The 25872-nt window shown below is 39.0% G+C and overlaps 1 protein-coding gene across 1 annotated transcript; it reads right to left on the bottom strand.

The window, feature by feature from the left end:
* Window positions 1-18: 18 nt before the first annotated feature.
* ERI1 (exoribonuclease 1) lies at window positions 19-21979 on the bottom strand. Its single transcript, XM_066380266.1, has 7 exons — window positions 21735-21979; window positions 15761-15939; window positions 12462-12672; window positions 8931-9014; window positions 8076-8185; window positions 5442-5556; window positions 19-1134 (listed from the first exon to the last, which is right to left on the bottom strand). The coding sequence occupies exons 1-7, from the start codon at window positions 21837-21839 to the stop codon at window positions 892-894; spliced, it is 1047 nt and encodes a 348-aa protein (XP_066236363.1). The 5' UTR covers window positions 21840-21979; the 3' UTR covers window positions 19-891.
* Between the last annotated feature and the right edge of the window lie 3893 nt (window positions 21980-25872).

The raw sequence follows: 25872 nt of genomic DNA, 5'->3' as shown, positions 1-25872 counted from the left end.
TTTTTAATAAAAACAAAATATGGTAGAAAGCATTTGACTTTATTAACCTCACTCACAATGCTGAATACAAATGCAAAATTAAGTACTGATCCTTAATTTTAAGTCAACTTCAAAGCATGGTGTCTTAGATTTAAGAATTAGGGAAGTGTGTCACAAGGAGGAGGGGTTTCAAAAAGCCCCGCCCCAAAACCCCACTGATTTATCTATGTGTTATAAAATCTGAGATACAGCCCTTACAGTCCTGTAAATGATATTCTGACTTTCTGTTAATGCCACTGGTATTAATTTTTAATTAGAACCTATAATCTATTACAAGTCTGCCAATTATGAATTGAAGTAAAACACAGATATGCATACCAGTACTTTATGAAATTCACCAAATACAGCTGAACTTCACATATATGTTTACTTTAAAAATCAAGAGAACTATAATATTCTCAAAACTGAAAGGCCAGGTAAGGTCCACCTTACAATCTTTTCTCCATTTTAAGAAATAATCAGATCTAATGAATTTAATACTAAAGTACATCATATATTTTAACATCAATAAAAGATGACATTAAAAGGGATAACCAAAACAGCCAATACACCTTTGCATTTAAAAACAAAAAGGAACATATCTAGGACACCTTAACTTATAAAACTCAGTCTTAAGCAGAACTGTTACTATATAACAAATACTGCTTGTATAAAAGTGCTGATGACAAATAATTCAATATGCTCTCTCCATAGATCTGTTCACATATACATATCTATAACTGTAATAAGATTTCCTGTTTAAGGTGTTTAAATTTGCACAGCAAGACTAATTCAGTAAGTATTGATCTACTGTCTTTTTGTAGCAACTCCAGTTAGAGTGAATGATCCATGGGCAAAAAGGCAAAAATACTGTTATTTTCTAGGATGTGGCATTTGTGGAGGTGGAGCGCCCTCTATTGGTAGTGAGGAGGACACGCTCATTAGCTGTCCTGCATGCATTTTCTCATTGATTCGGAGTTCACACCCATCCTGAAGCATGCGAACTGCTATTCGAGCAATGTTCTTAGAGTCATCAAGACCACTGTGAGGCCGCCCATCATAATCCATTCCTAGTTTTTCAAGCATTATTGTCAATTTTGTTTGGCTTCTAGGAACCTAAAAAATAAACAGAAAATAAATCTTTAGTGTTCTGTAAGTCACTCTGAAGTAGAAAAAATAAGAAACTAAAAATTAACAGTAATAGACGAAGGGTAAATACTCCTGGTTAATGAAAGCAAATAAATAATTCAAATCTCCAGGGCTTCAGTGTTCTAGATGAAAATATGTATCAACAAATGGAATCAAGACATCTAAAATGTTTGTAGTTCTGTAATTTAAATCATTTATGAAAGATGTTCTTCTAAATAGAAGCTCTACTTCAATTTTGCATGGTATTTTTCTGTAATGTGTTATTTTATTTGACCACTCCTTAGAGACGGAGACATCAAAACATATTCAGCATTTCTAGATGATAAAAGACATTGAAGATGAAGAACGAAAGACGATGTCATGTGGTATTTTTCAACCTATTTAAATACCTGCTCCACTTAGATAAATATAAAAATGTCACACACTCCCCAAATTTCCCTTTTGAGAACCACTATTCTATCTTCAGTATATCCTTATCAGAAAAATATGTTGTTTCACACTATGTAGTTTGTATAGTTGTATCACCTACACATCTTAGAACCTCCACTTCCTCCTCTTTACAGTGAAAATACTTGTACTGCTTACTCCCTGGGTTACTGGGAGATCACAAAGCAAAGGTAACAAAGCACTACACTAACATCAGCAATTACCCTAAGCTACAATACCATAATGCATTCTGGACCTTCCACTAACTAACACTGTCAAGAATGTGCTTCTTGAAAAGAACTTTACCAGGAGCATTTGAGAACTTGCTCTCCGACACTGTCATCAGTTTGCCTGAAATAAACTTATAAAAATTCAAAAAGAAATAAAAACAAAAACAGCTTGTCCAACACATTGAAGAGATTAGGTGAAAGAAACTACTTCTAGAAACACACAATCCACCAAGACTGAATAATGAAGAAAACATAAAATCTAAACAGACCTATATATAACAAGTAAGGACACTGTATCAGGAATCAAAAACATCCTGGTGGTGCCGCAGTGGGTAGTGTTAAACTGGGATGCTGAGGTCCCAGGTTCAAAACCCTGAGGACACCAGATTGAGCATGGGCTCATCCGGCATGAGCATGGGGTCGCTGGCTTGCACATGGGATCACTGACATGACCCTATGGTCACTGGCTTGAAGCCCAAGGTCACTGGTTCGAGCAAGGGATCACTGGCTCAGCTGGAGCCCCCTTACCCCCAGTAAAGGCATGTATGAGAAGCAATCAAAGAACAACTAAAGTGCCACAACTACAAGTTGATGCTTCTCATCTCTCTCCCTTCCTGTCTGTCTCTCCTTAAAAAAAAAAAAAAAAGCCTGGCCTGTGGTGGCGCAGTAGATAAAGTGTCGGCCTAGAACACTGAGGTTGCAGGTTCGAAACCCTAGGCTTGCCTGGTCAAGGCACATATGGGAGTTGATGCTTCCTGCCCCTTCTCTCTCTCTCTCTCTCTCTCCTCTCTAAAATGAATAAAAAAAAAAAAAATCCTAACAAAGCCTTGAACCAGTCAGCTTCACTGATACATTCTATAAAATATTTAAAGAAAAATTGACATCAGTCCTTCTCAAACTCTTGAAAAACTGAACAGAAGGAAAGACCTCCTCACTCATTCAATGCGGTTAGCATTCCCCTGACACCCAAGTCAAACAAAGATACTACAAGAAAGTTAGACTAACAACCCTTATAAATACTGATGTACAAATCCTCAACAATACTAGCAAACCAAACTGAGCAGCACATTAAATGATTCATCCCACCATGACCAAGTGGGATTTATTTCTGGAAAGCAAGCATAGCTCAACACATATAAAAAATAATCAATATAAGCATACCATATTAACATAATGCAGGAAAAAACCACATGATCATCTGAATTGATGCAGAGAAAGCAATGAACCAAACTGAATGCCCTCTCATGAAAAAACACCCAACAAAACAGGAACAGAAGGAAACTACCTATAAAATAATAAAGGCCATACATGAAAATGTGTCAAAATTTAGACAAAGAACACATCAACCTCATGTTTCCTCTGGTCTAGCATGACCAAGTTCTCAGCAAGGTGTCTTTCCTGAAAGGTAAATAGTAGGAAAACAGTAGACCAGATTTTGCTGAGTGGCTTGGATAAGTCCAAACTAGCCTACTTAGCAGACATTTCATCATATAAACCAAGTAAAGGAGTCCTTTAAGACCCTGAAAACATCTGACTTCAAGTGACAAGATCCTTGAATTTTCTAAGGAAACTGAATCTTTGGAAAAATCAAATTGCAAAGAAAATCTCAAACATTCATGATTTGCTTGGGGTTGATGAGGAAAGCTATTAGCAAGTCTCAAGATAGAGAAATCAACTAGCTTCAAAAGGAAAAGCTACCCAATTTTTAAAAAATGAAGTGTTTTTAACAGGGACTGCAAAAAAGGAGAAATCCAAATGGCTAAAAATCGCATGAAAGGAGCTCAACCCAGGAGTTATTAGGCAAATGCAAATGAAGACCTCAACAAGATGGCATCATAGACCCAACAAATTTACAAATATTTTAAATGTCTGGTAATACCAGATGCTGGCAAAGATGCGGAACAATTGTCAACTCATACGTTCTTCAGGTGAGAGTGCAAACTGATACCACCCCTTTGGAAAACTCCTACCTAGCAATGCCACTGGTGCACCTGTCCTGCAACCCAGCGAGCCCACTCCTAGGTCTATATCCTGGAAATATGAGTGCACAAAGGCACCAGAAGACACACACAGAATCTTTACAGCACCGCCGCTCATAACAGCCTCAAACTGAAAACCACCCAAATGGCCAGCCCAAACAGACCAGATAAACTCTGCTATATTCACACAATGGAATTCTACAGAGCAATAAAATAAATGAGCTACAGCTAGATACAACATGGATAAACCTCAAATATAATGTTGAGTAAGAAAAGCAATAAAGAAAACAACCAGTATGATGCTAATTATATCATGTTCAAAAACAGGCAAGACCTAACTATAAGATATAAGGATAGACATAAATTTTAAAGCAATATGGAAAAACAAGAAAATGACTCCATTTAAAGCACAGATTATGGGAGCTCTGGGAGGAAGGAAGGGAGTTGAGTGAGTGGAAGTTGCAAGAGATTTCACTTGAAAATAATCTGTCAAACTCCACTTTGCTGTATTCCCAGCTCGCAGTTTTAAGAAACGCTGCCCTGGCTGGAGCACTCGGTCGGTTAGCACCGTCCTGAAGAGCGAGGTTGTCGTTCGATCCCCAGTCAGGGCACAGACAAGAACATATGTCCCCGTCTCTTTCCTCTTATTGTCCTCTCTCTCTAAAATCAATGAAATAAACATTTAAAAAAAGAAGAAATGTTAAAATCACACACACAAAAACATTAAAACAAAACACTTTTCTCCTGAACCTACTTTAGGATGTGCTTCACCAACATGAAGCAGCAGAGGAAGGAAGGACACACATCTGACAGGTGAAGAGAAGAAACGGGCTCTCCTAGGGGATTTTAGCAGCTGGAACCACCACCTGATCGGATCAGAACAGGATTAACGGCTCCAGGGAAGTACCCCCCTCCCAAAAAAGAAACTGACCGACTGCCTCAGTGTTCTGAGACAGACACTGAGAAGCGAGTCCTATCTGAAAGGAAAGGAAGAGGGTAAGAAAACTAACTGTGAACGCCCTCTGTCCTCACAGGAGTGTACACACTGAAAAGTGACCTGACTCTACGGGTGATGTAACTGTATTAGGAAGATGCAGGGAGGGGAAGGACAGGCAGGACTGGTGGCTCTTCAATAGAGCTAAACCTTCAGCTTGCACTGCAGGAACTTAACAGACACCTCAAACTGAAATGAAAGAAATAGCATAAACATATAACTTAGAAATACTGAATAGCTTTAAAATATCGGAAGTGTTTGCCTCAGAAGCACAGAAATCAGTACTGGGGAGGGCCATGGTGGAAGACTGCCAATTATTATAAGCTTTGCTTATATATTTACTATTTTTAAAATTTATACTACAGGCATGTATTAAATTTGATAAGGTTAAAATCCAGTGAGGAGTAATTGTTCCACAAAAAAATCCACATATTGAATACTGCTACAGTTTCAAACTTGTTACTGAAGATATTAACCTAGTTAAGTAAGAAAAATAGCTTATTTTTCTAAACTCAGATGAACATAATTTGGAATCTGGCCCTTTTCTGTGCAAAACAGCTAGTAAATCCCTGCTTAATGTGCATGCAAAATATAATAAACTTATCAAGAGCATAAGACTATAATCAATAAAATATAAAGTTTTACCTTGTAGAAGTTTCCATATGACTTCCGAATATTGATCCACTTTTTAGCAAACGGAGGATATTTGAGCCTGCTAAGTTGGCACTGAATGTTCAGGAACTTACTCATGTCCCACGAACTTGAGACAGGAAAAAAAAAAATGAATAAAATAAATGCTAACCTATTCTTACAAATGCGTGTTTTATATCATTCTACTTGATTTTTATTTACACATCACCTTACTTATATACAACACCAAGTTTAGAAAATTAATGTCTTCCTCCAAAACAAATTCAAGAATAAACTTTAAATAACAAAAAATAAGAAACTGAGCACACTAAATTTTTCTCACAAACTAATTCTATAATTAGGCTCATCTTGGTTATTTTTATGGTCTGATTATCTGGGAAAACTTTATCTTGAGCATTTTTTTCATAATTCTAAAATAACTGCTAAGCTTACTTTTAAAAAAATTTTATTTAGACAAATTTAAAGGGATGACATTGATCAGTAAGAGTACACAGGTTCCAGGTAAACATTTCTATATTATTTGAACTGTTGATTACACTGTGTGTCCATCACCCAAAGTCAAATCATTTTCCGTTACCGTATATTTGTCCCTCTCTACTCCCTTCCCCCCACCCCCTACCCTTCAGCTTACTTTTAATGCCAGGTATTATTAGGAAGTTTTTTGAGGGTATATTTTAAAATAAAACAAATGAATAAACTACTTAGAAGAGAAAAAAGCTGGTATCAAGTAGAATACAATTGTTCCACTACAATATAGGTTTCTATAACACTAATCAACCTATGTAGTGAAACAGAAGATGGACTGGATTATGCAGAAATTGTGTTGGTTCCATACCTGAGTTTCCCAGCCAAAGAGAGTCAGAATAATAGCATACTGAACACCTTCAGCAGCAATGAAAAAAGCTCTCAACTCAGCTACTGTCCTGGCAAAGCAGTACTTTCAAGCGTATTTTAAGACCAGCAGAAACAAGTGCCTGTCCCCAAGACCCCACTGCTTCCACGCATCCGTAATGTCCTCTGGGCAACTTCCATCTACCCTGGGAGGGCTGCCCCGGCTGTCCAACCTATGTCTGGAGGTCTCGATTACTGTTTCTGTCAGTGCTCTGGTTACAAAATTGCACAGGTTTTGAATGGCTGTCCCAGAATGAGATTTTCACAGAACCACACACAATGTGTTAAGACAGAAACACCAGTACACTGTTTTTTAGCAAGAACACTGTTCATTCGTGTTTGAAATCAGTAAGAGATTTCTAAAAAGGTCCATCAACATCTTCCCAAACGTCCATTTTTAAACACAATTATGCTGTGATTAAATTCAATGCTCTTTCCCTGATGTATGTAGGTGACATTGCAGCTGCAGTGGACAATCTGTCCACAGTCTAAAACAGAAGTTGACTGGGACTTTCTTCCTGAACCCTAACAGCATCGTGGGAGAGGAGCTGCCTTGGCACAAGGTGTTCGTGTTTCTCATCTTCCCACTCAGTCTTTCATTTCAGATGCTTGTTGAGCACACGTGCTGAACTCAGCCATACAGGGAGTATTATGTCAAAAACGAGCAAGCAGCAAAAGTCTCTGCTCTGAAAGGACTTTTATTTTCTTCTTCTCAAAGTGAGGAGGGGAGATAGAGAGACAGACTCTCGCATGCAACCCTCTGGGATCCACCTGGCAACCCCCACCTGGGGCCATGCTTGCAACCAAGCTGTTTTTATCACCTGAGGTGGAGGCTCCATGGAGCCATCCTCAGCGCTCGGGGCAGCTGTGCTTGAACCAACGGAGCCATGGCTGCGGGAAAGGAAGAGAGAGAGGAGAAAGAGAGAGAAGAGAAGAGAGAGAGACAGAGAGAGACAGAGAGAGAGAGAGAGAGAGAAGGGAGAGAGGGAAGAGTGGAGAAGCAGATGGGCACTTCTCCTACGTGACCAGAAATCGAACCTGGGACAGCCACACACCAGGCCGACGCTCTACCACTGAGCCAACTGGCCAGGGCCCTGAAAGGATTTTTAATCTTGCAAACGTAAGTCTTAGGTACATAACGTTTAGATAACAGAACGTTTAGTCAGATGCCAATGTGAACAGTACACATCAGAGAGGCCATTATATGACTTCAAGAAAAAATATATCCATGTGAATCGTACTGTCTGGTGTAAACATGAGGTGGGCTTTGAGTAATAACAAAGTGGTCAGGGAAGACAGCCTTCCAGAAGGAAGAAAGCATGAATAAGTACATGGAAAAAAATAAATAAACCATGTGATTCGTGGGCCAGCCTGACTCGAGTGGAAACGAGGAACGGCAGGTGCTCGGGCTGCACAGCAGGTCAGACTGGCTGAGAGAACCCCGAAAGCAAGACGGAAGAGTCTGGACTCTTCTGAGCAAGCCCGTGTCCTGCTGAAAACAGTTTTAGTTCTGCACATTAATGTCTGTCTTTCTCTAGTCTTCTAGTCCTGGATTAGCCTGTTACCCCTGTTTCCTTTCCTCTCCTCAATCCCTAGAATTCAAATTTACCTAGGAACAAGAATACAAAAGGAAAAACATTGTCCCCTTAAGCAAATAACATTTTTTGTGGTTGTTCTAATAGGTAAATAAGGACATCTTTAACCTTAAAAAAGAGAAAAAATAATCTTCCTACTTACCCATCTGTTAATAAGCAATACTTATATTTTGTTCCTAACTCCTTCAATTTCATCCAGTCAATTACCTTTTTCAGTACCTGAGGGAAGGTATCAGCTCTGTCTACCTGATCCTGAGGGTATAAAAGGAAAAATATATAAAAATCAAGAGTAGCTAGATGTAACCCTACAAAATACCCAGACACAAACACGGGAGGGAAAGGAACAGAAAGAAAATCTCATCTAAGATGTTTTAAAGTCTTCATGATTTCCTTGGCTGAGATACCTCATATTTCATTTTTTAATGCCAAATATTACAGACATTTTTCAAGTGAAGCACAAAATATTCTAAAAATTAAGATTTAAAATCATCCTCAATGCTTCTCTTTTCGTGGGCCTCAACCTAGTGGCCCACCATTCTCTGGAGTGGAGAAAAGGGCAAACTCTTCCCGCTGAAAGTCACAGCCCTCTAAAATAACATCTCTATCTCGAAGCTCACATCTTCCTACCACTTACTACATACCACCGTCAAACTGATCTTCCTAGAATGTAAATCTGACCTGTCACTCGCTTTCCTACTCAAAGTCCTCCAGACACTCCCTAAGGAGTGTGCGAGCTCACCGGGCTTGCCTCAGCTTACCAACTAAACCTTTAGATTCATCATTAAAACTACTTTTAAAAAAAGCTGAAAAAAATTATACCAGATGTAAAATTTGCTTTTCTATTTCTTAAACATTGCAATATGAAAGATCTTGACCAAGCAAGCAAAGTACTGTATTAACTTAAATTGTTCACAACACTATTTGTTAAAAGTATGAAATAAATCACTAATTTCAAAACTTCTTTCAAACTCCCGAAAAAGGAGCACAGAATTATAACCTGAGTAATTCCAGTTAGGTTCACGCAGAAATCAGAGAGCTGGCTGTTCATCTCTGGTCTCACATACTGCTGAAACGTGTCTTCCTACAAGGGAAGGACAGCAAGTTAATGTATCTTCTATGACTTAAGATTCGTAACGTGTGATACATGACAAATTCAGACACATAAGATTATGATTTTATAGGTGCTTATGGCTTATAACTTCATAATTTAAGGGTAATTCCCTACTCCCAAAGTATTCTTTTTCTCCTTATAATCCATTTTAATTAAGGCAGCTCTGATAAATTCTCCAGAAGCACTTTGATATTTTTAATTAAAAAATTATTTCACTGTTCAACAAATTTTACAATAAAGCAAGTGTCTGCAAGCAAGCTAGCAAACTCAATTTTGAATAAACACATGTTGATAATTTTGTTTGTCATGTTTTGAAACTACAAAGCCTATTAAATGCAACTTTTCAAACAATAAATTCTTTTAAATACCAGCATAACTTAGCTCCATTTTACTGCTTTCTCATTTACTCCTGAATAATTATTCTTATTAAGATTCCATTAAGCTGAATTCTGAATAGCCAAAATTTGACTCTGATATCTAGTAGTCTAAGGGTGATAATGCTTTTTTACCTGTTTTTTTTTCAAGCAATTTTAACCTCTTCAAGAAGCTTCCCTGCCGGCCGATCCCTGCCCCCAGCGACCCCATGAAGGCAGTGAGGCCAGTGCTATTACCATCCATCAGGCCCGGGTCCCTAAGGGCTCTGCCCTTGGGCCCGCTGCCTCCCTCACCCAGAGCACAGTCTTGTTCAAAATTAAGAAATATTTCAAAGACTAAAGATTTTGAGACAGAAACTGTTAATACTAGGTCGATATGGAGAAATAGACAAAGACTATTCTTTGTGGTAGAAGACTGAAAAATTAAAATAAAAAAAAGATTGAAAAATTAAGAAATAAAAGTAAAAAATAATTATATTTCCTAAGAATAATTCCCTTTACAGATTAGCGTATTAAGTAGATGAATTATAGTTACTAACAATTATAAAAGAGCAAAGAACATTGGAATTTTAAAACTTAGATGCTCTTTCTTACAAGACATACTGCAAAAGAAAAAAAATCTACTTAACTGAATTTCATAAATGAAGTCTGTATTCTTCTAATTATCAATACTGTTTTATAATTTTAAATGAAAATCTTCAAAAAATATGCTGCAACTTCCTTTACCACTACAAGCAGATGATTCCAAGTATAACACTGATAAAATTTTATTCACTTTTTAATACCTTAATAGAATAATGCTACTAAGAAGTATGCGTTCATTGATCAAATAATTAACATTTAAGTAACTTACACAGTAAGTTAAAATGTGATGACGGTTATTAGAAACAGAGTAGGTAAGAGATCAGAAACATCGGTGGGGGGTGTTTAAGCTACACTATTAAATAGGGAACCCAGTCAGGCTTTATTTAGAAGGTGAGAGAATTAAGGAAGGACAGGGAGAGAAAGAGGGAGGGAATCCACAGCAAGGCCTCCAGAGGAAAGAAGTTATTAGAGATGAAGCCTGGGAGGTGAGGGGTGGAGCATGTTGGCATCGAGAAACAGCAAGCTTGTCAATGCAGCACAATCGAAGCAGCAAGAAGCCAGATCACAGAAGGAAAGACTGTGAGATAAATGGGGAGCCACCGAAGGGTTCTGAGCAGAGAAGTGGAATGATCTGACTTGTATCTTGTAAGAATCGCTCTGCAAACTCTGTTGGTAATTGTTGAAAGATAGAAACACAGAAATAGGTTAGCTGGTGAGTGCAGTGAATTCAACAATAAAAGATTGGGCTCTGTTTTGGATGTATTTTGAAGGCAGAGAGTAGTCACTGTTGGTTTGGATGTGTGATATGAAAGAGACAGGTGTCAAGGATGACTCCACAGTATCTGAACTGAGCAATTAGAAAGACAGTTGCCATCACTCAAGCTAGGGCAGGCTGAAGATAAAATGGTAACTCAGGGTGAATTCAGTTCGGGACTTGCTTAGCCGTCTAAGTAGAAATATTATGGAGTCTGGATATGGGTCAGAGATCCAGGATGGACATATGTATTTAGAAGACATCAGCATATAGTTTTTGAAAGCAAAGGAACAAGATGCTTCCTGAGATCATTAAAGAAGAGGAGCTGGGATTGAACCTGGGGTATCTGATATTAGGAAACTAGGGAGAATAGAATCAGAGAGGGAAATTGCAAAAGGCGACCTAGTGAGGGAGAAAAATCATGAGAATGAGGTGTCCTGACAGCCACTCGAGGAAAGTGTTTCAAGGAGGAAGAGGTCAATCAACCAGGATTTAGGTGAAGGTCAAGGACGACAATGATTACTGGCTTTGGTGGAGTGGTGGAACGGACTACGAAACTTAAACCTACAGTGGCGTGGGTTTAAAAGAGAATGGGAGGAAACAGAGACAGAGGATACATAACTTTTCCAAAGAAATCTGCCATAGAGAAACAAAGAAACAGGGGAGCTGGCAGGGAAGTGGGATCAACTGACAGCTTCCTATGGTGGAAAAAGAGCAGCTGCTTGTATGTGACGGGAACGATTGAGGAGAAAGCAATGAACCTCTAATGTCTAAGGAAAGGAGACCGCAAAGCAATGTCCCTAAGACAGCCTGGAATCTAGGGAGACATGCTCGATTATCTGCCTTCGTGGCTCATTTTTCCTTTTGATTTACTGGCCTTTAACATGCTTTGGACACGGAAATTAAATAATTAAGTTGATTAAAAATATTACTAAATGAGACTCTGAAAATCACTAAGAAAAAAGCCTCTGCATTTGAATGCATATATAGCTTTTTCTATTTTCTGCCAATGTGTTGGGAGTAACTTCTGGTGTATGTTATGATGTGTCCTCACTCAGATGTTATGATGTATCTTCACTCAGATTTTACAAGGCAAACAGTATTATTTTGGAGAATTCCTGGTGACTTCCTGAACTAGTAGCACTGACGTTAGTTTCTAAAGCATATATGTGATATTATACGGCTTAGAAGCCTGGATTATGAGTCTCGTTTCCCCCATCAACTTTTCACAAGACGGCCAGTTCTAAGCTGAGAGGTGGTTTCTGTAAATTATCATTTTCAGAGCTCAGAGCATACATTAGTGATAGCAGTGGCTCTCAACCCTGACTGCATCACCTGAGAAGCTTTAAGAAAAATGTTGATGTCAGGGGCCCCAGAGAAGAACTAAACCAGAACCTCTGGGATGAGGACCAGCCATCAGATTTTTTTCACACCCCCGGAGATTCTGATGTGCAGCCAGAGATGCGTTCTAAGCAAACAGAAAATAAACACTATAATTTTAGCTACTGGAAAAGACGAAAAGCAAACTCTGAAATTACTCTATTATAGCTTTCCTATTAAGCTGATACAAAGCACACAGCAAGAACAACAAGCCCACTTTAGAATTCTAATTCCAGCTGAAACAGCAACTGAGACCCTCCGCCTTCCTAACCAACCCCAGAATAGTTGCTGCTAAAAATAAAATTAAAATGTAACTTCACTTACTATTGCTAAAGTATGAGTATTCAGTAAAACAACAGGAAATTCAATTATTTCATGTAGGAATTCGGGTGGATTACCCTCTTCACAAGTGGCTTCAAAGTCAATAATACAAATGTAGTCATAATAACTGTCAGCACAATTGTCCTCTTTCAACATCAGCTTCTGCTTCTTATAATAGTTTTTCAGCCTCTTCTTTAGTACATCCTTTACTCCTCTAAGGAAAACAATAAAATGAACTCTTAGGTAAATTTCATACTCACGAATCTAAATTCTGATGTGCTGTCACTGGGTTGAACAGTGACAGTCACAGCATAATTTAGCAAATGTTAGCTAAAATAAATGTAAAGAAAGCAAAACTCAAAGTTAATTTAGCAAAGAATAAATTAAAATACAATGTTTACTACAGCATTAACAGTGTCCTTGGCAGGTGGCTTTTCACTTAGTAGTACATATATGAGAGCACGCTCCTCAACAGACACTGGTCCTTAACCTGACGCCTGTCAGCACACACACCTGCACAGCCAGACTGACGCAGCTAATACTGAATTCTTCTCCTGGCCAAATACACACGACAGAGGACGAAAATTCAGGTAAACTGAACATCTTGTGTCCTTTCCTTCCTTTAGGCTTTTGCAGGTTGACAACTAAAAATGTCCATATGAACCTAGTATATATATTCTGCTTGCAAAAATTAGGGGATATTTTATCGCTTCATAATCATTTTGAAATATCCCCTAATTTTTGGGAGCAGTATAGTTGAATGTCTGCTATTAAACTAGAAAAGCTAATTTAGAAGATACCCTAGAGTGATCTGTGTCCAGAAGAACACCTGATACTAAGTTCTTAACTGGATGTAGCTTTCTTACCTTACCATAGGTAGAATGATTCAGGTTTCACTATTACAGTATTTCAGTACTACAGGTATTTTCAAAACACATGTTCCACAAATGGGAAGTAGGGAAGCACTTGTTCTAAATAGATAACAATGGCTGGTAATGGCGGTCCCATTCTTCAAACAGTATGTACTTCTTCAAAAACTGAAGAGCAACCCAGTGCTGAGAGTTCCCGCAGGACTTATTTGGCTGTCTCCTATAATGGCTTGCAAATATGTATACATACAGCAGTAAAAATAAGATCCTATTAATTAGCATGTAGTGACAAGTAAGGCATTTTGGTCACATCACAGATTAGTGACTACTTAAAAAAAAGTGTTTAACCTTGTTTTCCTTTCTAAACTACCACTGAAAAGGAATCCTGTCCATGAAAATACAGACAATTAATCAGTGAATTGTTTTAAGACAAAACGTCTTAGCATATTTATTTGCTTCAGATCTTCCCAATTACCAAAACCTAGCCCAGAAACCCTGAACTCCTTTCGTATTAAGTGACCTCTGTGTCATGTGACAACTCTGAATTGCTTTGGTCTTAATTTCTTTTCTTTCTTTTTCTTTTTGGAGAAACTGTATTTTACTAAAGGGCTGCTTGTAAACCCAATGGCAACACAAACAGAACCAGTTGCTCCAGAGAACACGCATCTTTTACATCTCCCTTCCCCCTCCACATTCAAATCATCACCTTCTGCCAATTCCAACTCAGAGAACATTCAGACTCTGGTCCTCCCTCCTTCTCTTCGGTATGGCTCCCATTAGCTTCCACGGCGAACGCCTCCACTAACCGACCCCTGTTGACTTCTTACGTTACTTGAGAACTAAGCACTGGTGCCAACTTCCTGCTGAAGTGGCTCCCTTCAGTGGCTCCCTTCTGCTTACAGAGGAAACGCTGCCATTAGCACAGAGTTCCCTCACAGCTCGGCCATGACCTACCACCTCAGTGTCATCTTCAGATGCTCCCACTCCTCACGGTACATTGTATACTGCACACAAAACACACCACGAGTCACTGCCTGAACGTGTCGCCTGCTTTCATGTTCTCTAACTTTGGTTGCACACTAGCTAAGAAAAAGAAGGATCACGTAGCAGAAAACATACAAACAGAACTTAGGAGTTTTAAGTTCTTTCTGCCTGAAATACAACTGTCTGGCACATCAATTCAAATGTCACCCCTGAACTCCTAAGACAGACTGCCTTGTGTATTCTCCTGCTGTGCTTGGCCAGACCTCCAATATGGCACTGGTCACTCTGCATTGTGATTATTTGTATGTTTTCCCAAAGACCATTAGTTTTCCAAAGTAGTGAATACATTCTGTTTTACCTTTAAAACTTTAATGCCTAGACTAGTGCTTAGAGTTCAGTAAGTGCTTGCTGATCAAATGCATATGCATACATCTAGATCTCTAGTTCTCGTGCAAGTCAGTAGTAAGCAACTGGTCTTCACATCAAGGAAGGACCAAAATTCTGCTCAGAAAATCCATAGGCTACAGGTTGTACCTTCATAATAGAAAGAGTTAGGGGGAAATGAAGTAAAAATTTTCTTCATAAATTAGTGTAGACAATCTAGGAAAAAATATGTCTATGCTCTTTTGAAAAGTAGTAGGGGGTCTATTTTAAAGGAAAGAGGAGCAATATTCCTTAGAAAAAAGAATTCAAGGATACCCAGAAACAATAACAGTTTTCATTTATTGTATAGTCAATTTTTTTTTCTTGATGCCTACAAGTTCTACTGTCTATCAAAAATCTTCATGTTTTTCCTATTCCAAAGGTCGTTCCTGCCCTGTGCCCCTTCAAAAGAATGTTTTGCAAAAAACTAACACAATCCTAAGTATATATATACACATCTCACTGAAGACAACATACAGAGAGATGGCTAAGCGGCAATGAATTCTGATTCAATATGCAGTTAAACATACTGCATCCTATTCTGCATAGTTTTAGAAATCAAAACAGGAAAAAAATACTTTCTGGTAAGTGAATGAATTTTAAAAATAACTTGGTTTCAAAGAAACCCCTGTTATAAAAGAATACAAATGGACCCCCCCAAAAAATTCAATCCCATTAACAAAATATTATCCAACAACCAAATGAGCACCTAAAAACTAAAAAGTTTAAAACATATTTAAATATAATAAGATATATATTCCTATATGTTGCTGGTAGACCACCAAATATTCAGAGACTTTGACTCCTCAGTCCTAATCTATAACCTAAAGGGCAGACAGAAAAAAGAGTTGCACACAAAGATTCAAATACAAAAATATAAGTTACAGTTATTATTTGAATTGTTTATAACGGTTATTTCTCTATGGTAAGAATACAGATCATTCTTAATTTTTTCAGTATTTTCACGATTTTCTAGGATGAGCATGTACTACACATTTATAATTTTAAAAAGTTATTTTTATTTACCTGGTTTCAAGCTTGAATTCTGAAAGTTTAGCTCTGAGTTCTTCCTTACTCATTCTGTTAATGCAACCATTCGTAATAGCAATCTCTTTGTAAACTGGGTCACTGAAATCACTTGGATTGGAGGTAATGAACTTGGATCCTTTTGTTTCTTGGCCATCAAATCTACATCGTTGCTTTTTCTACAAAATAAAAAAAGAGAGAAAAGAAAATGTCAGTTCTTTTTTATTGTTTACATAGATTTTAGTGTCTCCCCAAATGTATCCCTCCTCCTCCATATTCCCCTCAATTTCTCCCTTGCCCCCCTTCCAACAGCTCCCTCCCCCCTTCCCTTCAGGTTTAATTCTGTTCCTCAGTTCACACTGTTCCTTGGATTCCTCAAATGAGTGAGGTCATATGATATTTTTCTCTCTCTGCCTGGCTTATTGCACTGCTGGTGGGAATGCAGACTGGTGCAACCACTGTGGAAAACAGTACGGAGATTCCTCAGAAATTTAAAAATGGAACTGCCTTTTGACCCAGCCATCCCACTTTTAGGAATATACCCCAAGAACACCGTATCACTGATTCAAAAAAAGTAATGCACCCCATGTTTATGGCAGCATTGTTTACAATAGTGAAGATCTGGAAACATGGATGAACTTGGAAACTATTATGAAAATGTCATAGTTTAAAATTAGTACAAACATCTTAAAGATTCAAATGTCTGAGGCAGTGGTGGGGAGTCTTTCTGCTCCGTGTTCAATGAAAAATGCCTGTTGCCGCTAATGGAGGGAAGGTATAGACGTGTTTCCAATATAATTAACCCTGTTCTATTCTGAGTCAAGAAGTTCCTTATAACCAACGACGCTACATAAAGAGCACTGATGTAGTCACAGCCACCTCAGTACAGAGCCCTAGCTGACCATTTAAAAGCAACATGGACTTAGCTAGTTACTTATTAACCTCTGATTTCCCATTTCCTTATCTATAAAACAAAACATAATAATAATTGTCTCAAATGGCATTTTGTATTTGGTAATGGTAAACAGTATTTAGGCAAAATTATTATAAGGATTAAATGAGGTTATATATCAGGCTGGTTAATACCATACCCACTGTGGCTATTAATAAATGGTAATTTTACTTATTACCACCACAGATTATAGAACAAATCTTTTCACCAACAATATTCTAAAATTTAAAAACTAATTTTTAACTTAATTTTTTACAACATTATGAAAGTATGTCAGTGACTTCCTGAGAATTTTTTCACCTGACTTCATTGCACAAAGCTAACAAATTGCCCATTATAAAAACAAAATACTCTAGAAATCTCAAAGTTTCCTAGTACCCAAGGCAAAGAAAATTTATTCAATTTCAAACACACAATTTCCAAAAGTTACATATAACAGTTAGTCAGGATAATTATATTATTATGCTACAAATCTTTTTTCTTAAAGTCTGTGTTAAAAAAACAAAAAAACACTTCATTTTAATCATTTCAGAGGTAGTCCCCAAATACTATGCTGTTTCAAATATTCATTTATAAGTTAACTATTTTCCACATGCAATGTTACAAACATTAGGGATGTTCCAGAATTTTCAAAAATACTTTGGTACTTACTATTAATCCACATTAAAACTTATGAACTCAGTCATAACTTACCATATCGTCCCCATGTGAACTTTAACTACAGAGTAAGGGGGAACAAACAGAAAAAGGTCAGTCTTGGACTAGAACTGATGATGCTTATGTTGCAGGAACTATTTCACACAATTTTAAGTTCTCCATTTAATGCAACACACATCTACTGGAAGTGTAATGCTAGATACTGCACGACAGTACTCAAGAATTGCTCACTCCCATCTCCTCTGAAAAAGAGGTCAGCAATTCTAACATGTGCACTGTTCATAAAATGAAAAATAACTACACTGAAGCTCCTTGTTGACAAGTGTTTAAAAGCTTTATTACACTGATCTTTGATTAAAACAAAATAATTACCTTTTGATAATGTATTTATGATAACTTTTAACTGGTTACTTTATCATTAGAATTTAATCAAAGAAGGCCCTGGCCGGTTGGCTCAGTGGTAGAGCGTCGGCCTGGCGTGCAGAAGTCCCGGGTTCCATTCCTGGCCAGGACACACAGGAGAAGCACCCATCTGCTTCTCCACCCCTCCCCCTCTCCTTCCTCTCTGTCTCTCTCTTCCCCTCCCACAGCCAAGGCTCCATGGGAGCAACGATGGCCCAGGTGCTGGGGATAGCTCCTTGGCCTCTGCCCCAGGTGCTAGAGTGGCTCTGGTCGCAACAGAGAGACGCCCCGGAGGGGCAGAGCGTCGCCTCCTGGTGGGCGTGCCGGGTGGATCCCAGTCAGGCACATGCGGGAGTCTGTCTGACTGTCTCTCCCCGTTTCCAGCTTCAGAAAAATACAAAAAAAAAAAAAATTTAATCAAAGTAGCCCTGGCCAGGTAACTCAGGTGGTTAGAGCATCATCCCAATAAGACAGGGTTTCAGGTTCGATCCCCAGTCAGGGAATATATGGGAACTGATGAATTTAGAAATAAGTGAAATGAACAAATCAATGTTTCTCTTTCTCTCTCCTTCTCTCTCTAAAATTAACTACAAAAAATAAAATAAATTGGAAAAGAATAATTCAATCAAGATAATTGATCCTGTCTTTAAATTTACATTGAATTTTAAACTTCATCTTCAGTCAAGTTCAAATTTAGGTCAACACTGAGTAATAGTCTGTCTTTAAAACAGATGTCTCAGTTAATTGAAGCAAATTTTCTCTTTGGCTGAATCCTCTCTGATTTACTTCCTTAATTCTCACCTGAAACTGAAGCTACCAAATCACCCATAAGTAACACTTAGGTCCAGATGTGCTATGAAGCATTATTTCTATAAATATCTGCTTCCTCTCCTCAGTCCAAGTTGAGCCCTCTTCCTTCAGTGACGTTTAGGGCACAGTCAAGATCCAGTCCACAGTGATCAGTGTCTCCTCCCCAAATTTCAAATTTACACTAATGGTTTCCAAAGAAAGGATACTTAAGTCAATTCACTAAGGAGCAGAAAACAAATATTGAAAGTCCTACACAGTAATGAATCTACAAAAACACAAAATTAGGTCCTGGCTGGTTGCTCAGTGGTAGAGTATTAACCCAGTGTGTGGAAGTCCAGGTTCGAATCCCAGTCAGGGCGCACAGGAGAGGCTCCACCCTCCCCACTCTCTATTCTCCTCCCACAGCCATGGCTCAATTGATTCAAGCCCATTGGCCTGGGACAGGGATCCGGAACCTATGGCTCACGAGCCAGATATGGCTCTTTTGATGGCTGCATCTGGCTCGCAGACAAATCTTTAATAAAAAAAATAATGTTAAAAATATAAAACATTCTCATGTATTACAATCCATTTATTTCCTACCACTCATGTTCATGGTTGCAGATGGCTGGAGCCAATCACAGCTGTCCTCCGGGACAACACCAAATTTTTATTGGATAATGTGTAATGTACACGGGTCATTATATGGCTCTCACAGAATTACATTTTAAAATATGTGGTGTTCATGGCTCTCTCAGCCAAAATGGTTCCCGACCCCTGGCCTGGGAGCTGATGGCAGCTCTGTGGAGCCTCCACCTAGGTGCTAAAAACAGCTCAGTTGTGAGCATGGCCCAGACACTCAGAGCATCAACCCCAGATGGGGGTTGCCGGGTGGATCCTGATCTGGGTCAGGGTGCATGCAGGAGTCTGTCTCTCCTACTCTCACTTAAAAAACAAACAAAACCCCCCACAAGATTAGTTTACTAAATATGTAGATTGACAACTGGACCCTCCCCAATGTCTGTCCACCTGTCACATGTCATACACCTGGCTACATAATGAGGATGTAGGACAGATTCCACAGTATGGAGGAATATTCACCCTCAGTACTATGACATTTTGTAATTTCCATGCATTCAAGTGGTTTTATGGTTTATATGATCCCAAATAAGAGACTCTTCATATCATGGTGAGTGACCATAAAAACCTTTTATCAATGATCTTGTGGCAAAGTACTTAAATGTTGTTGGACCTAAAGATAACTTACATATTTTCTTTTACAAAAAGATAGGTATTCCAAAATTGATATTCTTTTCCATGATGAGAAAGGAATTGATAGCTTGAGCCTTAGAAGTTTTTTTTTCAATGAACACAAAACTTTTGAATGGCAAGAACATTTGAAATAGATGTTTTAGAAATGTTTCCATTATTTCATTGCCAAAAATATATATAAAATGTTTAAATCTGTAGTATCTTTTAAAAAAACCCTCTGCATTTGCACACTAAAAAAAAAAAATTTTATAAGCAGAATTTACCTTAACATTCTTCCAAAAAAAGTGTTCTGATGAAATTTAAACCTACTTGTTAAAAGTATAAAAATGTGCCTGACCAGGCAGTGGCACAGTGGATAGAGCGTCGGACTGGGATGCGGAGGACCCAGGTTTGAGACCGCGAGGTCCTGAGCTTGAGTGCGGGCTCATCTGGTTTGAGCAAAGCTCACCAGTTTGGATCCAAGGTCGCTGGCTCAAGCAAGGGGTTATTCGGTCTGCTGAAGGCCTGCGGTCAAGGCACATATGAGAAAGCAATCAATGAACAACTAAGGTGTCGCAACAAAAAACTGATGATTGATGCTTCTCATCTCTCTCTGTTCCTGTCTGTCTGTCCCTATCTATCCCTCTCTGTCTCTGTAAAAAAATAAATAAATAAAATTAAAAAATATATAACGGAAATTTCTTTAGCTAAGTTCCAATAACAAAAATATTATTAATTAAGAATGAATAAAAAATACGTGACCATTTATTAACAGTATCCAACAATAGATTTTTCACAAATGTGGCAGTCATTAAAACCAATCTGGTACACAGACTCTGCCTTACGTCCTCTTATCTCTCAAAGTTTTAAGACTCAAATATCATGAAGTATGTCCAATCATACTTCTTTAAAAAATAAAACTGCAAAAGTTATTCCTAAACAGACTCACATGATGATGTTACTGACAAGACCGCAGAGTGAAGAGGGAAACGAGGTGGAAGAACTGTTCTTTAGAGGAAAGGGAGAAGGAAGACCTCTTTAAAATACCTAAAGGAGCATGAGGTGACATAGTAAACCCTGTAAGAGCAGGCAGGGTGGAGGGAGCACACAAAGACCCTAGAGAAGGCAAGGCAACCAGCGCACCCAAGCAAAAGGCCAGAACAGAATGCAAGTAGTCAGCTTGTGGGCACAGCAAGCCCAAGACTAAGGAGGGGAACACTCCAGTCAGGTCCTGTTATTCAGAGACCATTCCAGCTGCTGTTCGGAGAACGAGCTGTAGACGGAAGCAGCAGTAGCTAGGAAGCCTCCTGCAAGTAAGTGTCCGTTCTATGAGATGCTCAAGAGTTTTAGTATTAGATTATTTACAATCAGCAGCGCTGGTCAAAATAACTACGTATATTCGTTAAATAAGATAACAGATTAGCTCTTACGTCCGCTTTTTACAATTTTGCCACTGTAACTATGTAGGATCTACCAATCACCAGTCGAAATCATTAAAATGAGCGACATATCCATAGGAAAGCGGGGTAAATGGGCAAAAAACAGGGACGGAACTGCAACTAACAGACACAGTCACCTTCTGTTAAGGCTGGAAGGAGATGGGCTTAAACGTCTTAAATGACACATATACTGAGGTGTATTTTTTAAGTAGCCTACCAATTACCGATCAGTGCTAGACAGAATGGCACGGAATGTGCAGACCAGAATTCCCACTGAGAACTTACAAAACCCCATTGCCGTCCTTCTCCTCCGCGACCCACTCTCACCCAGAGGTCACTCGGACCAGAGAGAGCGCTGTGACAACCACCCGGAGTGAAGGCTCCGGAGCTGGGGACGGGAACACCGAGGGGCTGGGGTCAAAGGGCGCGCAGGCTGCGGTGGCCGCCGCACACCCTGGAAGGAAGGGGCGCGCGGACTCCTCACCTCCCGGCGCGGATGCGGCGGCTCCTCCCCGGACTCGAGCCGCGCGGGAGCCACGGCCTCGCCGCCAGGCTGTTGGCTCTGCTCGTCTTCCATGCCGGGTGTCATGGAAGAAGAGAGCCGCTGGAGCCCGATCCTCGCACACTCTCACACGGCCAATCTCAAAAACCTCGCCTTTCTCTGTCGAAAAATTACCGGCTCGCGTTCCCGCGGCAGCCGCCACACAAACTCGAAAGGACACCTCCTACTTCCGGGAGCATGTGGCGTCTACACGCCGCGCAGGCGCAGTGAGCTGGCGCGCACGGACCGCGAGCGCCTGCGCCGACGGAGGCGGAAGGAAGCGGAGAGAGAGGCGCCGTGCGCGGAAGCAGCGTGGGTTCATGTTGAAGTTACTCATGGGGCTAGGCTTTGCACCGGAGTAAGTGATCCCGTCAAGGTTGTCTGAGAAGGGAAACGAAGAATACCATATTGAGAGGTGAATTTTAACCATAACAAATAACAAAATAATTAAGACGTCCTTTTTGGGGGGATAAGAAGAAGAAATGGGCCTGGACTTATTAAAAAACTGAACATAGTGTATGAAACACCTATTTTCAGACAGTAGGAAAAAGGCAGTTCTGGACTGTTGTACTTTGCAGAAAAGAAACAAGATGACCCCTCTGCCACCCTGGCTTTCCGCCTAGAGGTAGTTTCCCTTTTGAGAGAGGTAGGGTGGGGGGCAGGGATGAGGAACTCAAGCAGAGACTGAGGCGGAGACAGGTCTTACTGAGGTGAGAAGACTGGGATTGAAGTTTAGGAAGTTTGTGGAGGCTAAGTTGGTTAGAATTTATGAGGTGGAATTAGTGGAGAAAGAACTTCAGAAATCTACATTGGAGTACCCTTGAATCTTTAGCAGAAAAAAATCATTGAATATATCATGGGAAACTCCACAAGACCTGGAAAGAACGTTTACTGGGGAGCAGCAAGCCAGACAATTCTCGGAGCTCACACAGAACTAGGAAGCTTGAGTCCCCCACAGCCAAAGTAGAGGGACTATTCAATATGTCTAATTCCCTCTAAAAGGCTACGACAAAATCCACTACTCAACAGTATTAAATTCAACATATCAGGCTCCAGTCAAAAATTAATAGAGATGCCAAGGAACGGGAAAATACACAGACAATAGAAACACCTAGAAAGGACAAAAATGATGGTATTAATAGGCAAGCGCTTCAAACGCCTATTATAAATGTGCTCAAGAATTTAAGGGGAAAAAAAATGACAAAAGAGAATCTGAAGAGATTTTTCTTTTAAAAAAAGAATTTCTGGAGATGAAAAATATCTGAAATTTTAAGACTCTCTGCATGGAGTTGATAACACATCAGATAAATAATAGCACTGCAGAAAAAAAAATGATGAATTTACAGACATGGCAACAGAAACCATCTGAAATATAACACCCAGAAAGAAAATAGACTGAGAAAAAGACAGAGTCCCAGTGACATGTGGGACAATATAAAAAAGGCTAATTGCAGCACCATAAAGGGGTTGAAGGTGAAGGAAAAAAAATAGAAGAATGGACAGAAAGTGTTCCAAATTTAATGAACCCTATAAACTACAGACCCAAGAAGGTGAAAGAAGCCCAAGTAGGATAAATATAAAGGATAATGATAAAGGATACAACAGGCCAAATCATAATCACACTGGTGAAGAACAGTGATAAAGAGAAAATCTTAAAAGCATCCAAGAAAAAAAGCTACATTATATACAGAGAACCAATAATAAGACATTTCATAGACTTATTAGAAACTATGCAAGCCAAAGGAAAATAAATGAGAACTTTAAAGTGCAAAAAACAAAACTGTCCACTTGAAATTCTGTACTCAGCAAGTGAGACTGACTTTTTCAGACAAGTCCAGGAAAGTCACATCCTGAGGTAGAGCCATCACAGTAGACTTGCAGATCTATGAGGAATAAAAGTAGATGCCTGCCGTAGCCTCTGGGATGGTTTGTTATGCAGAATTATTATAAAAATAACAGAGGATCACTTCAAGCCACATGGTAATGGATGAGGACATATAATTCCCTAATACAGAATAAGACATAATTGGAAATCTATTCCAATAGATGTTTTATTTGTGGTATACCTGTTTCTTCCTAAGTGCACTGTATTTTTTCCTTATAACTACAGACTTTGTATTTATAAACTTATGTTTATAGGCTCAGAAATTATAAAGACTTCTAAAGTACAACTCCTGAATTAATAATCTTTTTTTCCCCAAGATTTATTCATTTTCTTTTAGATAACAACTTTGAGTCCTGATGCATAACTGAATAGAGATTAATGAGAATTGTTAATCTTACCTCTCTTTACCTTAGAAGATATCTTTTCTCTCACAGAAGGAAAAATGACCCAATGAACATTATCAGGATCCACATTATATGAACATTAATAAACACTAGTTACAAACTGTTTCATTTGAACTTCTTGATTTGATACATGTGACTCAACTGTTTATTGAAGAAAATTCACTATCAAGGATTAATAATTTACACTGCAAATGATTGGTTCATACTTTAGTACTGTGTCTATGGGAATGCTAAGATACAATAACCATTCATTCAACAAATATTTATTGAATACCTTCTTGTGTTCAATGAGCATTGAATAAAATGACAAAAACTTGGCCCTAGTAGATTTTATGTTCAAGAAGTAGTATACAGACAATAAACAAAAGAAATAGTGTTTACAATATAAAAATATATTAAGCAGGTAAGGGTGCTGGCGGGACATCCACTTGAGAACAGGAGTTGCAATTGTAAATAGAGTGACTACGGGAGGCCTCCCAGATGATGTATTATTTGAGCAAAGACCTGAAGGAGGTGAAGGGGCAAACTGTGAGGCTCTCTGGGGGAAGAGAATTGCAGGCAAGGCAAGCCAACAAGTGGAAGAGGCCGAGGTGAGAACACGCCTGGAATGTCCAGGAAATACCACACTATCCCGTACAGATGCTCCTTGACTTAGGATGGGGTTAGGTCCCAATAAACTCATTAAGTTCAAAATATCACAAGTTAAAATGCATTTAATGGCATGTTGTAGTGTACTGGTTGTTTGCCCTCGTGATCATGTGTGGCTGAGAGGGAGCTGTAGCTCATTGTCACTACCCAGTCAGGGGAGAGTATCCTGCCACATATTACTAGTGTGGGGGGAAAATCAAATTCCAAGTACAGCTTTTACTGAATGTGGATTGCTTCCACACCATTGTAAAGTTAGAAACCATCCTGAGTCACATTGTGTTTCCCTTTGTGTGATATCAGCATTCAGGGGACCCAAATGTTTTTATACGTTGACTATGCTGTTACTCTCCATTTACATCCAAAGAAGAAAGCCCAATGTTGCTAGTGCCTTTTGCCTAAGAAAATATGTGCCCTCAGTAAACAGCTGTTTCAGGCATGGCACAAATGTAGAAGAGAGGAGTTTACAATTGGCTATTCTCTTTAACTGCAATTGAATTTTGTGTTATCTACTCTCTCTTCTGTATGTTCAATCTTTTCCTTACAAGTGGACCTTTTCCATCTGTACTTAAACAGGCTCAATTAAAAAAATTCCAACTTAAAAAGATTAACGAAACAAAACACCTCCCTCAACCCCAGAAATGCTATAGCTACTATGGTCTCTCTCTCTCTCTCTCTCTCTCTCTCTCTCTCTCTCTCTTTCCCCCTGCAGAGATAAACCTCTTGAAAGAAGTGTCTCATTCCCCACACCACCCATTCGCTATGCAATTTACCCTAATTGGGATTCCACCTTCACAGACCAGGGCCTTTACTGTTCCGTTGAGTCACTAATGATCTCCATATGGTTAAACCTAGTAGGCTCTTGCCAGAGTTCATCCTAGGTGACCTTTCACCAGCATCCAACGTTGGTGGCCATTCTTTATTTACTGAAAGACTGTCTTACTTTGGTCTCCAGGACACCACACTTGCCTGACTGCTTCCTTTCTCTCCAGCCACTTCTTCTTAACTTCCCTGGTCAGTCCCTGCTCTTATTATATTCAACTATAAGATGTAGGAATTCTTTCAAAGCTGGATATTAGGCTATCTTCTTTTCTATCTTTTCTATCATCTTCTTTTCTTGTTATAGACTTTCACCCTAGGTATTCTT

This window comes from Saccopteryx leptura, chromosome 4 (assembly GCF_036850995.1).
Source record: "Saccopteryx leptura isolate mSacLep1 chromosome 4, mSacLep1_pri_phased_curated, whole genome shotgun sequence".
Lineage (NCBI taxonomy): Eukaryota > Metazoa > Chordata > Mammalia > Chiroptera > Emballonuridae > Saccopteryx > Saccopteryx leptura.
The sequence above is the reverse complement of the archived record's forward strand: the minus strand, read 5'-3'. Positions and strand labels throughout refer to the sequence as shown.